Here is a 13,879-nt window from a genome sequence, read left to right as displayed (position 1 = left end):
CATTTCATGTTCAACTTGCTTCAAATTACTGTTCACAGTAACAATAATTTTGACAACTGTGTATGGTCGTAGCTTTAATATGATGATTGAGGATGTGGGTTGTATGGGAAAACAGAAAGCCAATAGGACCAAATGATTATATCCCAAAGGGTCTCCAGTTTCCATACTGGATGCGTTCAGTAATCTTGTTTGTATCCTGGATATGTATGGAAGTTGGAACAGGGTGGAGAAAAAAACAACTAACATCTCAACGCTGACTGCTCCGGCTGCCCCACTGTTCGCCGACCACCATCTGGTCCTCTTCTTGTCTTCCTTGGGCACATCATATCTCTGTCTCCTTCATTTTAGGCCATGTACAGACCTTGGAGATTACTGCGCTTCATAAGGTCGCAACGTCATGGGCCTGGAAAGATGGAAGTCTTGGAAATGTGGCATGCAAAGGTGGACATAAGAGGACTGGATGGCAAACACTGGGGCGGTCGTAGAAGTATCAGGTTTTTTTTAACCAATACTCAGTTCGCTGACCGGTCCTCTTCTTTCTGTCATCGGATCAAGACATATCTCTAGCCTCTTCTGTATAGGCCAAGACTGCATCCAAGCTGGAGCTTTCTGCATGTCATAAGGTTGCGATGATGACGTGACCTTATGAAGCACAGTGAGCTCCTGTATGGACATGGCTGGGAATCCTGGACTTTAGTGAGAGGATGAAGATGCTGTATGCAAAGGTGGAAATAATAGGACGGCAGCTAGAGAGGTCATTGGTGAGGTAAGTATATTAGTTTTCTTTTTTGAATATCTGATATTAGTAACCAGGGGTTGTATGTCAGTCGAATATTAGGTTCTGAGGTGTGCAGCTTGACACATGGATTCAAAGACCGCCAAAAAGTTGTCTTATGTCTTGGTTCACCTTCCTATGTCCTATTCTTGGAATAATGCAGTATAATAGTGTATTCCTAAGAGCCTGAGTGGTAGACCCCCTAAAATATTGTTTTCTGAACCTAGAAAATTGGAGTAATTTTTAATAAAATAGTGAGCCATAGTAATATTTTTGAAAAAAAAAACCTAAAAAATACATTTTAATGTCTGCAATTTTATAAGAAAAGGATATTAGAAAAAGAAAAAAGCTGAATGTTCGCATACTATGAAAGTAACTTTCCCGTATATTGCTAGCCATAACGTCCATTAGTCTGAACTGTACTTTGGCCTGACTACAACATTTTGTTGATCTTCATTTTTGCACACTTCAAAGTAATATTTTTCTTTCCACCTCGACAGAAGGTGCAATTTCATAACTGGTGCATGACTATCACAGGGTTTACGAGCAGCAAGAAGCAGCTTGAGGTGTGATCTCTGCTAGGCTTTACTGTGCAGAATCCAGATGCTGCCTCATTTGTGATCCAATGTGGGAGTCTTTTCATGTGGAGCATGAGGAAAACACAGTGGAAAGAGTCTTGCACTTAAAACAATGTCTTAGAAGAAAAAAACTTCAGATGAGAGAAAATATTCCATTAGGATGGCTGCAGTATGTCAAAGAGTTCCAAGGATAGTAATGTAGTAATGATATCATACGGCAAACGTCTGGGAGGCTGTCTAAGTACATTTGCAAAATCTGCTAACTTTCAATGTCATATTTGTATGTGGGGCGGCTCTGCGTTTCATGCATCAGAGTAATGAAGTAAACGTGCCTGGCTTCATTGCATGTATTTTTTAAGTAAACCTACATTAATAAACTTTCAATTCTAGTCAGTAAGGTGCATAATATAGAGAGGGGCACCCGCAAAAAAAAATGATTAGGGTAGGAAAAGCGCTTACTTGTTAGGTCGGGATCATACCAGCTTATAACATGGCAGAGTGCTATGTAATAAATCATCACACAGCACTCAGCCCAATGTTATACTATGGGGCAGCTGAGATCTGTGATTATTTTCTTATGTCGATCCTGCTTGAGAGAATGAGGCTCACTCGCACCCATACAAGTCTATAGGTGTGTGTGAAACATCGGACTGCACTCTGATGTCATCCCAGTGCAGACCGATATAGACCGAGACAGGCCAGGGAGGAGATGGAGAAATTACTTTTTCTGTCTTTTCCACACCTATGCTGTGACTCTTTCATGTGACATACGATCACGCTCGCAGCAGAGCTAGGGCAGAGTGTCAATAGCATATCACATCCGATGCTTTCGCATTCAATGCCATACAGTACTGTGTTTCCAGTCTTACTTGTCCCCTTCATGTATTGCTTGTGCAGGAGAAATGAGAATTTTGATTAGTTCTGACTTGTGATGAACGGATCTTTTGAAGTTCAAATTTGTGTGATTCTCAATACTGTAATTGCTTGCAAAATATACGCCAGTGAGAGGAGAGATCCAAATCCAATCTCAAAGTATTCAAATTTGCGAGAAACTGCGAATTTCAGGAAATTTGACTTGATTTAGATCTTTTGTAGATCAATCCGCTCATCTCTAATTCTGATACTTGAGGAGACAGGATGTCTGCTTTGGTTCACACTGTCCATGGGGGTCAGGTGAAGGGTGCAACAGGAGCTTGTGCCCAGGACCACCTAAAAGTTGCTTTGAAGCAGTATGAAAATTGCTTGTAAGGTGAACACTCATTTAATTATTTATTTTACTCATTTATATAGCACCATTAATTCCACAGAGCTTTATAGGCATTATTGGCACTGTCCCCATTGGGCTCACAATCTAGAATCCCTATCAGTGTGTACTCGTTACTCGAGATTTCCTGAGCACGCTCGGGTGGGTCTCCAAGTATTTGTAAGTGCTCGGAGATTTAGTTTTGGATGATGCAGCTGAATGATTTACATCTGTTAGCCAGCATAAGTACATGCGGGGGTTGCCTGGTTGCTAGGGAATCCCCAAATGTAACCAAGCTGGCTAACAGATGTAAATCATTCAGCTGCGGCGATGAAAACTAAAACTCCGAGCACTAAAAAATACTCGGAGGACACCCGAGCGTGTGCGGGAAATCTCGACTAACGAGTATACTCGCTCATCACTAATAGTAACCAATAATATACAGAGACTCTCCAATAAAGCATATCCAAATGTTTGGATTGGTAAATGGACAATGCCTGTCTACGAAAATATTCAATTTTTGTAGATGTGCTATAGTACGTTTGTTTATAACATCTTCTGACTGGCCCTTCTATCATTGATAGGATGACTTTGTATATGGATATTCTGACTGTCTACAAAAGAGTGGAAGGTCACATAGTGTTAGTAATGCAACATGTACATTAATTGATGATGTAGTGTTTTTTACTTTATAGGTTTATTGTTTATTTTAAGCAGTTTGCTGAAATTTCCCAACTTTTCATCTGGTTTGGTGCACTGAAAGTCCGATTTGACAGTATAAACTAAGCACATAGCTTTCTAAAATGTGTGGTCCCTGTAAAAATTGCACATTTAGGCCGGGTTCACACTTTGCAGTGTGCTCTGCGGGTTTATCCCGCAGCAGAATTGATAAATCTGCAGGGCAAAACCGCTGCGGTTATCCCTGCAGATTTATCGCGGTTTGTTCCGCGGTTTCCGCTGCAGTATTACTCCTGTACTATTGATGCTGCATATGCAGCAATATGCAGCATCAATAGTAATGATAAAAATAATAAAAATTGGTTATACTCACCCTCTGACGTCGCGATCTCCTCGGCGCTGCACTCGGCGGTCTGATTCCAAAGCTGCTGTGCCGAGAAGGACCTTTGTGACGTCACGGTCATGTGACCGCGGCGTCATCACGGTCATGTGACCGCGACGTCACCACAGGTCCTGCTCGCACAGCAACTCTGAGCGGGCGGCCGCGGGCAGCGCTGAGAGGTGAGTATAGCATCATTTTTTATTTTAATTCTTTTTTTTTTTTACACTATTCATGCTTCCCAGGGCCTGGAGGAGAGTCTCCTCTCCTCCACCCCGGGTAGCAAATGCGCATTATCTGCTTACTTCCCGCAACGTGGGAACAGCCCCATGCGGGAAGTAAGCGGTTCAATGCATTTCTATGTGTGCAGAATCACAGCGATTCTGCACAAAGAAGTGACATGCTGCGGGTTTTAGGCCTTGTTCACACGATCCTTTTTTCGCTGCGGATTTTTAAGGTCCTGATTTGTGAAAACCGCAGTGCAAAACCTGCGGTGGTTTTCACTGCGGTTTTCAGTCCTTTTTCTACTGCGGATTCCACTGCGGGTTTCCAGCTGCATTTTCCTATTGGTGCAGGTGGAAACCCGCTGCGGAATCCGCAGAAAGAATTGACATGGTACTTCTTTTTTTCCGCAGAAAATCAGTGCGGATTTTCCAGCGGAAAAAAGGAACTTGGGAACAGCGGTTTTTTTTTCCATAGGGTAACATTGTACTGTACCCTGCATGGAAAAAGGATGCAGATCCGCAGCTGCAAATCCGCTGCGGATCCGCAGCAAAAACCGCATCGTGTGAACATAGCCTTAAACCGCTGCGTTTCTGCGTGTTTTTTCCCGCAGCATGTGCACAGCGGTTTGCGGTGTCCATAGGGTTTACATGTTAATGGAAACGCTATGGAATCTGCTGCGGACCCGCAGCATCAAAATCGCCGCGGATCCGCGGTAAAAACCGCGAAGTGTGAACATGGCCTTAGTGTTCTAATTGCTTCCTCCATTCTGAGGAAACTGAGGTTTAAGCAAATATGCTACAGTGCCTATGCTTCAAACATAAAGATACAAAATTTAAATTTTTGGTGAAGAAACAACAAGTGGAACACAATTGTGACGTTGAATGAAATTTATTGGTTATTTTAAATTTTTGTGGAAATTCAAACACTGAAAAGTGGGGCGTGCAATATTATTCGGCCCCTTTAACTTAACCCCTTTCTGACCTCGGATGGGATAGCACGTCCGAGGTCAGAAGCCCCGCTTTGATGCGGGCTCCGGCGGTGAGCCCGCATCAAAGCCGGGACATGTCAGCTGTTTTGAACAGCTGACATGTGCCCATAATAGGCGCGGGCAGAATCGCGATCTGCCCGCACCTATTAACTAGTTAAATGTCAAACGCAGACAGCGGCATTTAACCGGCACTTCCGGCCAGGCGGCCGGAAATGAGCTCATCGCCGACCCCCGTCACATGATCGGAGGTCGGCGATGCTTCTACATTGTAACCATAGAGGTCCTTGAGACCTCTATGGTTACTGATCCACGGTAGCTGTGAGCGCCACCCTGTGGTCGGCGCTCACAGCACACCTGCAATTCTGCTACATAGCAGCGAACATCAGATTGCTGCTATGTAGCAGAGGCGATCGCGTTGTGCCAGCTTCTAGCCTCCCATGGAGGCTATAGAAGCATGGCAAAAGTAAAAAAAAAGTTAAAAAAATAAAAAAAATATAAAAGTTTAAATCACCCCCCTTTCGCCCCAATCAAAATAAATCAATAAAAAAAATCAAATCTACACATATTTGGTATTGCCGCTTTCAGAATCGCCCAATCTATCAATAAAAAAAGTATTAACCTGATCGCTAAAAGGCGTAGCGAGAAAAAAATTCGAAACGCCAGAATTATGTTTTTTTGGTCGCCGCGACATTGCATTAAAATGCAATAACGGGCGATCAAAAGAATGTATCTGCACCAAAATGGTATCATTAAAAACACCAGCTCAGCACACAAAAAATAAGCCATCAACCGACCCCAGGTCATGAAAAATGGAGACGCTACGAGTATTGGAAAATTGCGCAATTTTATTTTATTTTTTTAGCAAAGTTTGGACTTTTATTTCACCACTTAGATAAAAAATAACCTAGTTATGTTAGGTGTATATGTACTCATAATTACCTGGAGAATAATAATGGCAGGTCAGTTTTAGCATTTAGTGAGCCTAGCAAAAAAGCCAAGCAAAAAACAAGTGTGGGACTGCACTTTTTTTGCAATATCACCGCACTTGGAATTTTTTTCCTGTTTTATAGTACACGACATGGTAAAACCAATTATGTCGTTCAAAAGTACAACTCGTCCCGCAAAAAATAAGCCCTCACATGGCCAAATTGACAGAAAAATAGAAAAGTTATAGCTATGGGAAGGAGGGGAGTGAAAAACGAACACGGAAAAACAGAAAATCCCAAGGTCATGAAGGGGTTAATACTTTGTTGCGCCACCTTTTGCTGCGATTACAGCTGCAAGTCGCTTGGGGTATGTCTCTATCAGTTTTGTACATCGAGAGACTGAAATTCTTGCCCATTCTTCCTTGGCAAACAGCTCGAGCTCAGTGAGGTTTGATGGAGATCGTTTGCTGAAGAAAAGCAGGCCCAAACCATGATGCAGCCACCACCAGGTTTGACAGTGGGGATGGTGTGTTTAGAGTGATGAGCTGTGTTGCCTTTATGCCAAACATATTATTTGGCATTGTTGCCAAAAAGTTCGATTTTGGTTTCATCTGACCAGAGCACCTTCTTCCACATGTTTGGTGTGTCTCCCTGGTGGCTTGTTGCAAACTTTAGACAACACTTTTTATGGATATCTTTGAGAAATGGCTTTCTTCTTGCCACTCTTCCATAAAGGCCATATTTGTGCAGTGTACAACTGATTGTTGTCCTATGGACAGAATGTCCCACCTCAGCTGTAGATCTCTAAAGTTCATCCAGAGTGATCATGGGCCTCTTGGATGCATCTCTGATCAGTCTTCTCCTTGTTTGAGATGAAGGTTTAGAGGGACAGCCGGGTCTCGGTAGATTTGCAGTGGTATGATACTCCTTCCATTTCAATATGATCGCTTGCACAGTGCTTTTTGGGATGTTTAAAGTTTTGGAAATCATTTTGTATCCAAATCCAGCTTTAAACTTCTCCACAACAGTATCACGGACCTGCCTGTTGTGTTCCTTGGTCTTCATGATGCTCTCTGTGCTCCAAACAGAACCCTGAGACTATCACAGAGCAGGTGCATTTATACGGAAACTTGATTACACACAAGTGGATTATATTTATCATCATTAGGCATTTAGGACAACATTGGATCATTCAGAGATCCACAATGAACTTCTGGAGTGAGTTTGCTGCACCGAAGGTAAAGGGGCCGAATAATATTGCACGTCCCACTTTTCAGTTTTTGAATTTCCACAAAAATTAAAAATAACCAATAAATTTCATTCAACTTCACAATTGTGTTCCACTTGTTGTTGATTCTTCACCAAATATTTACATTTGGTAACTTTATGTTTGAAGCATGATATGTGGGAAAAGTTTGAAAAGTTCCAGAGGGCCGAATACTTTTGCAAGGCACTGTAATTAGGGTACTTGTGCACCTATAGTGTGGTCAAGAGGCTCCAGGCACCATTTTCCCTTCTGGTTTTCATGTGTCTGCCTCCCTCACTGGTGATTGATTTCCCTGGCTTTCCTGAGCTTTCTTTGCACACATTGCTATTCAGGCAAGGCAGTGCTGTCAATTACCAGATTATACAAAACCAGTGGTCGAAATGGTGCACTGAGCCTCTTGACCACACATGGGTGCACCCAATGGTCTAATTAGCATTTCGGATTACATTTTCTTTCTGCAGAACAGAGGTAGCAATTAGAACACTAAATATGCTATTTTATTAGGGGCTATATCTCCTACAAAGTTATATCTCTAGGTTATACTATATTTTGTAATGACAGACGCCCTTTATCATCTAACAGCAGATTTGAAAAGAAACTATCATGTTCTCAAATGCTATTAACTTGCAAATAGAGGGTTAATTTACAGGTTTATAGTGTTACAAAGTTGTCTGGCCACCTTACTAAAATGCAGCTACCAGGAGAAAGCGAACGTTGTTCCTCCTGAGAGCCGCCGAGTGTCAACCATAGAGGTGACCCAGGACAGCTATAGTCATTGCTCAGTGCACAGTGAGTGGTGACTGTAAGCCCACCCTACACTTTAGTGACAGGATTGCTCTTCATTGCATCTGTAAGAGAAATTTATCAATCAAAGTGAGAGGCCATGCTTACAGCTGCTGCTCACAATGTTGTGAGCTGTAACTGTAGCCACTCCAGGTTTTTAGTAAGGTGGTCGGACTGCATTGGAACGCTGTTAACTTGCAGATTAACCCAATATCTAAAGGTTAATAACTTTTGGGAATATGACAGTTTCCCTTTAAATCTTTGACCCCTTGACCTTAGATTGGTTTATTAATGCAATGGTTTATTAGTGTAAACTAATTAGTCTACTCTATATCAGTTTCTTACATGTCTTACTGTTTTCTCCTACACAGAAAATGGAGATACTGTCACCAAACCAGAAACAAACAGCAAAGCCAGAAAAGAGAGAACGGCCTTTACTAAAGAACAACTGAGGGAGCTAGAAGCTGAATTTGCCCATCACAACTACCTGACCCGGCTTCGAAGATACGAGATAGCTGTGAACCTTGACCTCACTGAAAGACAGGTAATTCTTATCTGATATCTTTTTAGATGGTGTAAAACTGTTGTCCATAGCAACGGTTTAAACACTCTCTTAAAACACTTAAATCACCTTTCAATACATTCCAAATAAACTTACTATAAGTCAATAGGAGCTGTACAAAAATCTATACAGATTAGACCTCTAGCTGAGGTTATGGGCACATTTTTGTGGAATATGCTAAATACGGAACTTAAAACAATAGGTACCCTTTAAATAGGACCTGTCACTAGGTCAAAAGTGGCCAGTTTATGTTCTTATTTTATTCCTGCTGCTCCCCAGAGTATTCAAGATGTTGTTGTCATGATTACTTAATGTTTTCATGGACAGCTTTGCTGTCTAATCTGAAAATGGGTGGTGCTGAGCTTGTTACAGTTGTTCCCTGTTCCAGGTGATTACCCAGATACATAGCTGTGCTGATAGTTCCAGATCTCTGCCAGACATAGCATCTGCTCAGTGGGTTGCCTTGTATTTCTGTGCTCTGTTTATTCATCTGTTGCTGCCTATCCTTGGACCTCAATCTGACCATCCATTTGCCTAGCCCTTTGCTCTGATCCTCTATTTTCCTGGTATTCTGACCTCCGACCGTGACCTGACTTCTCCTTTGTCTTTCCACTTTAGTTTACTATGTGCTCCCTTGATATCTGATCAAAAAGATTTGACTACCCTACCTCAAAACTTGTCTGAAAACCGTGTTGCGTAATTAAAAAAAAAAGAAAAATCTGAATAAAGGGGAGTAGCGGAAATAAAATAAAAGCAATAACTGGCTTACACTGACTAGCTAACAGGTTCTCTTTAAGCCAAAGGTTTCCGGCACTGAATATATTAAAACCTCATTGTCTCTGATTGGTTTCTTGCTCACATCATTATCCATTACTATGAATAGCGTAACTGATCAGCTTTTCAACCTTAAATACCTTCATTAATATTATTTACTAGGATTGGAGATCCTATTTAACCTGTTGCTGTACAGAACTGTAATATTATAGTACTGGTGGGAGTAAGTGCCCTCCCAGCACTTAATTTATTTCACACTTTCAGGAGCAGGGAGTTGGATAATAGTCAAAGCTGAATTTCCACGCTTTTGGTCTTCTTCAGTCTAAATGTTTAATCTCTTTTATGCTGTGCTCATAGAAAAGTAGATCATGGAGGGGGGTATCCCTTTATGAGCATCATAGAAATTCCTTGTGAAATGTTTTATCCATATAATGTATGGACAGAAAGCTAATGGTCCACTGAAAGACCCTTGTACTATTTAATACTGTAGCCATTGGTAGGGCATACCTACTTATGCTTCAGTAACTAGCTACTTATTAAAGATACATACAGACTGAATGTATATGATAGCTTACTGCAAAAAATAAATAAATAAATTTTGGGTTAGGGCTAGGGTTTGGGTAAGGTTTAGGGCTACGGTTATTGCTAGTGTTGAGGTTAGGTTTTTTGTTATTGACAGGGCTAGGGATAGTGTAATAAAATACTCACATAAGAATTGAAATAAAAAAATAAAGTATAATCAATTTTTTCTAACAATATATACGTTTTTAAAATTGTATGCAAAAAAGCATCAGTATTTTCATAAATTCAATACATGTGCTTGAGCGACAGGGTTTCAATACTTATGGGTAGAAGATATTCTAGTGCTATTGGTCCATGAGTTAGAGGGCACATAACATTTGCCTTGCCACCAGTGCTGAAAACCCATGCTATGACACTGCCTATGACTACCAGACACCCAAGCACACCTGAATGTTGGAGATGGTCTTAAATAGCCTAATATTGTGTCTATGCTGACATATTTATTTTGCTTTTGCAGGTCAAAGTTTGGTTCCAAAACCGAAGAATGAAGTGGAAACGTGTCAAAGGTGGACAACCAGTGTCTCCTAATGATCAAGATGCAGATGATTTAGACTCTACAGCATCTCCCAGCTCTGAATAGCATGGTTCCAACATACTCCATGAACTTTACTATCTCACATTTTTACAAGAAAATACTCCAAGTCTTCCAACATTGATCATACTGGTTACTAGCTAGTATATTTTTTCCTTTGTAGACACATTTATTATATGTTTCCCATTCAAGGACATAATGGGTAGGATATTGGACCTCATATAATGCAACATCAGACTATTCAGTTCTTTGACTATCAAATTTTCATAATTTTCCCAAGTTGTAGTTGCAAGATATTAAGGTATCTTGAACATCTTTGTTATACGGAAAAGGTATATTGTAATTCGTATTGTAATAATATTTTGTTTACTAGTTTTCCACAAGGTTCCTTTATCCTGAGGATGAAGGTGCACGAAAACCCATATCATATTTTTTCATGTATAAAGTATTCATCTCAGATTTTATAAGTATTCAACTGAATAAGATGCCAAAATAATTCCTTTTTTGTTTTACAAAATTTGAATGTTTGTGTTTTTTACGTTGTTTTTTAACTGTATTAAATTGCAAAAATACTGTGCCAAGCTTTTATTACAAGTTTTTTTATTAATAAAATGTGCTGTTTGCAAAGTAGTAGTAAGAATTTTTTTATATACCGTAAATATTGCAACAAAAAATCTATTGCTGACCTTTCCACTGAAAGGTCTCTGTTCTCTGCTGGATTATTTAAAAAACAGCTTCTTGTATTCATTGCTTTACACGCTATCCTATCCCCGATTTGCAATTCACACTATACGGTAAGTGTGATACATGATACCCAAAAAGTTGGTAAATAAAGATATATACAGTGGCATGCAAAAGTTTGGGCACCCAATGTCAAAATTACTGTTATTGTGAACAGTTAAGCAAGTTGAAGACGAAATGATCTCTAAAAGTCCTAAAGTTAAAAATGACACATTTCCTTTGCATTTTAGGCAAAAAAAATATAGATATTTTTTTCATCTTTTGAAAACGTTTGAGTACCCTGCATGGTTAGTACCTAGAAAAAAAACACAAAAATTGACGATGGTGGGAAGGTTTTTATACTATTTTTGATCAAAAATAGCATTATTAAGAACTCTGAGGTATTTAGATGCACTTTTGCTTTTTACTTATTTAGTTACAGCAGGGTTTTTTGTATATTTTGTTTCTTGTAGGTTTTATATGGTTAGCACCTAGTTACACCCCCTTTTGAAAGTATCACTGCTTGTAAATGCTTTTTGTAGCCAGGCAAGATTTTTTGCTTGAGGGATTTTCATCCATTCTTCTTCAGAAAATTCTTACAGTTCTGTGAGATTCCTGGGTCGTCTAGCATGCACAGCTATTCTGAGGTCTAGCCACAGATTTTCAATGATGTTCAGATCAGGGGAGTGTGAGGGCCATTTTAAAACCTTCAGCTTACACTTTATGAGGTAGTCTATTGTAAATTTTGACATGTGTTTAAGATCATTATCCATTTGTAGAAGCAATCCTCTTTTCAACTTCAGCTTTTTTACAGACGGTGTTATGTTTGCATCAAAAATTTCCTGAAATTTCATTGAATCTATTCTTCCCTCTACCCATAAAATGTTCCCTGTACCATTGGTTGCAACACAACTCCAAAGAATGATTGATCCACCCCCATGATTAATGTTTAGCGAGATGTTATTTTCTTGAAATTCTGTGCCCTTTTTTACCCATACGTACCTTTGATCATTGTGGCCAAAGAGTTCTATTTTTTCTTCATCGGACCACAGAGCTTGTTTCCAAAATGTATCAGACACTGAAGTTTATGGTGAGGATGCAGGAGAGGTTTTCTTTTGATGACTCTTCCATGAAGGCCATTTTTGTGCAAGTGTCTCTGATAAGTAGAACAATTTACCACAACTCCAGAGTCTGCTAAATCTTTCTGAAGGTCGTTTGCAGTTGACAGTGAATTCTGATTTGCCTCTCTTGCAATCCTAGGAGTAGCTTTCACTGATAAGTTGCATAGTCTTCCAGGCCTCATCTTAACCTTTACTGTTCCTGTTAACGGCCATTTTTTAATTACATTTCGAACTGAAGAAAGGGCAACTTGAAAATGCTTTGCTATCTTCTTATAGCCTTCTCCTGCTTTGTGGGGCTCCATCATTTTAATTTTCAGAGTGTTGGGCAGGTGCTTAGAAGGATCCATTGATGCTGTTTTTTGACACAAGGTTAGAAGAGACTGGGTTTTTATAAAGCTGGGAAATTGATAATTAAAGTCTGAAACCTTGGTCAAAGTTATCTGAGCACATAAATCTCCAAGAACCGATACGTCAACGTATCTAAATGTGAATTTGTCTGTGAGCAACAAAGAACCTCCCAAGGAGAAAGGCTAGGGGACTATTTAGAAACTGATTCTGAGTAACCCATAAAGGTAATTAGAAAATAAATTGCCTAATACTCCCTTGGATCAAATATGGGCAAAGTTATATCCTGATGTGCCATTTGAAGAATGAAAAAAACCTTTATTGTATTAAAAAGTACGGTACTCTTTATTAAATTGCATAAAAAGGGGAATATTGTTAAAACAAATTAATTTAAATTAAAATTAAAATACAGGTATTTTTATTTTATTTATTTATTTTAAGTTTAATTTAAATTAGTTTGTTTTAACAATATTCCCCTTTTTATGTAATTTAATAAAGAGTATTTTTTAATACAATAAAGGTTTTTTGCATTCTTCAATTGACACATCAGGATATAACTTTGCCCATATTTGATCCAAGGGAGTATTAGGCAATTTATTTTCTAATTACTTTTATGGGTTACTCAGAATCAGTTTCTAAATAGTCCCCTAGCCTTTCTCCTTGGGAGGTTCTTTGTTGCTCACAGACAAATTCACATTTAGATACGTTGACGTATATACATACGCATTTTTTTTCCTACCAGCAGTGGGCGGGGCTTCTTCTTTATATACAGAGCAGCAGACAGCCGGGACCTCTAGCCCTGACAAACAAGGTCCGGTGACCTTCGAAACGCGTAGGCAAAAGAGGCCCTATACGGCATCCATCTCCTGCTCTTTCCTTGCAGCTCCGGGTGACGTCACCCAGACCAAGTCCCCTCATTCCCCACTGCAGTGTAGCGGCGCCCTCGGCCGGGACGCCGCTTGTCATTTTCTCTGGTGCGCGTGGCGGCTAGGCGCCTACAGTGGAGGACGCTCCCCGCAGCTCTGCCGTTCCACGCCGCCGATCGGATCTCCAACTTTGGATGCACGGAGGAGCAGCTGTCTCCCTTTTTGCCCAGCGCTCCATCATGCCAAAACGCCCCAACAGATACAGTACCGGCACCACAGCGACACAGTAAGTGTTTACCACATTTCTCCTGTGGGAATCATTTTAGGACATTGTTTTAGTTGGCGTAGTCCATTATCCTGGAGTAAGGTAGCGCGGTGACCTAAACTCTATAATACAAAGTTTTATTTTCTATACATGACAGGCTTGGCACAGTAGGTGTCTAGGCACCAGCAGCTTCCTCCATCTCCATGCTTAACACCTTCTGGAGTGCCGGTGTGTTTACTATATTTACTTCTTAAGAATATCAAATTGGGC

General features: G+C 40.2%; 1 protein-coding gene across 1 annotated transcript in view; it reads left to right on the top strand.

Annotated features, from left to right (window-relative positions):
• MEOX1 (mesenchyme homeobox 1) overlaps nt 1-10,916 on the top strand; it is a 71,054-nt gene extending 60,138 nt beyond the window's left edge. Inside the window, exons 2-3 of the mRNA XM_077257658.1 lie at nt 8,214-8,386; nt 10,218-10,916. Coding sequence (XP_077113773.1) covers nt 8,214-8,386; nt 10,218-10,340 — 296 coding nt within the window. The 3' untranslated portion in view covers nt 10,341-10,916. The remainder of the gene's footprint in view (nt 1-8,213; nt 8,387-10,217) is intronic.
• Nucleotides 10,917-13,879: the final 2,963 nt, after the last annotated feature.

This window comes from Ranitomeya variabilis, chromosome 4 (genome assembly GCF_051348905.1).
Source record: "Ranitomeya variabilis isolate aRanVar5 chromosome 4, aRanVar5.hap1, whole genome shotgun sequence".
Taxonomy (NCBI): domain Eukaryota; kingdom Metazoa; phylum Chordata; class Amphibia; order Anura; family Dendrobatidae; genus Ranitomeya; species Ranitomeya variabilis.
This window is presented reverse-complemented; position numbering and strand designations above follow the sequence as displayed.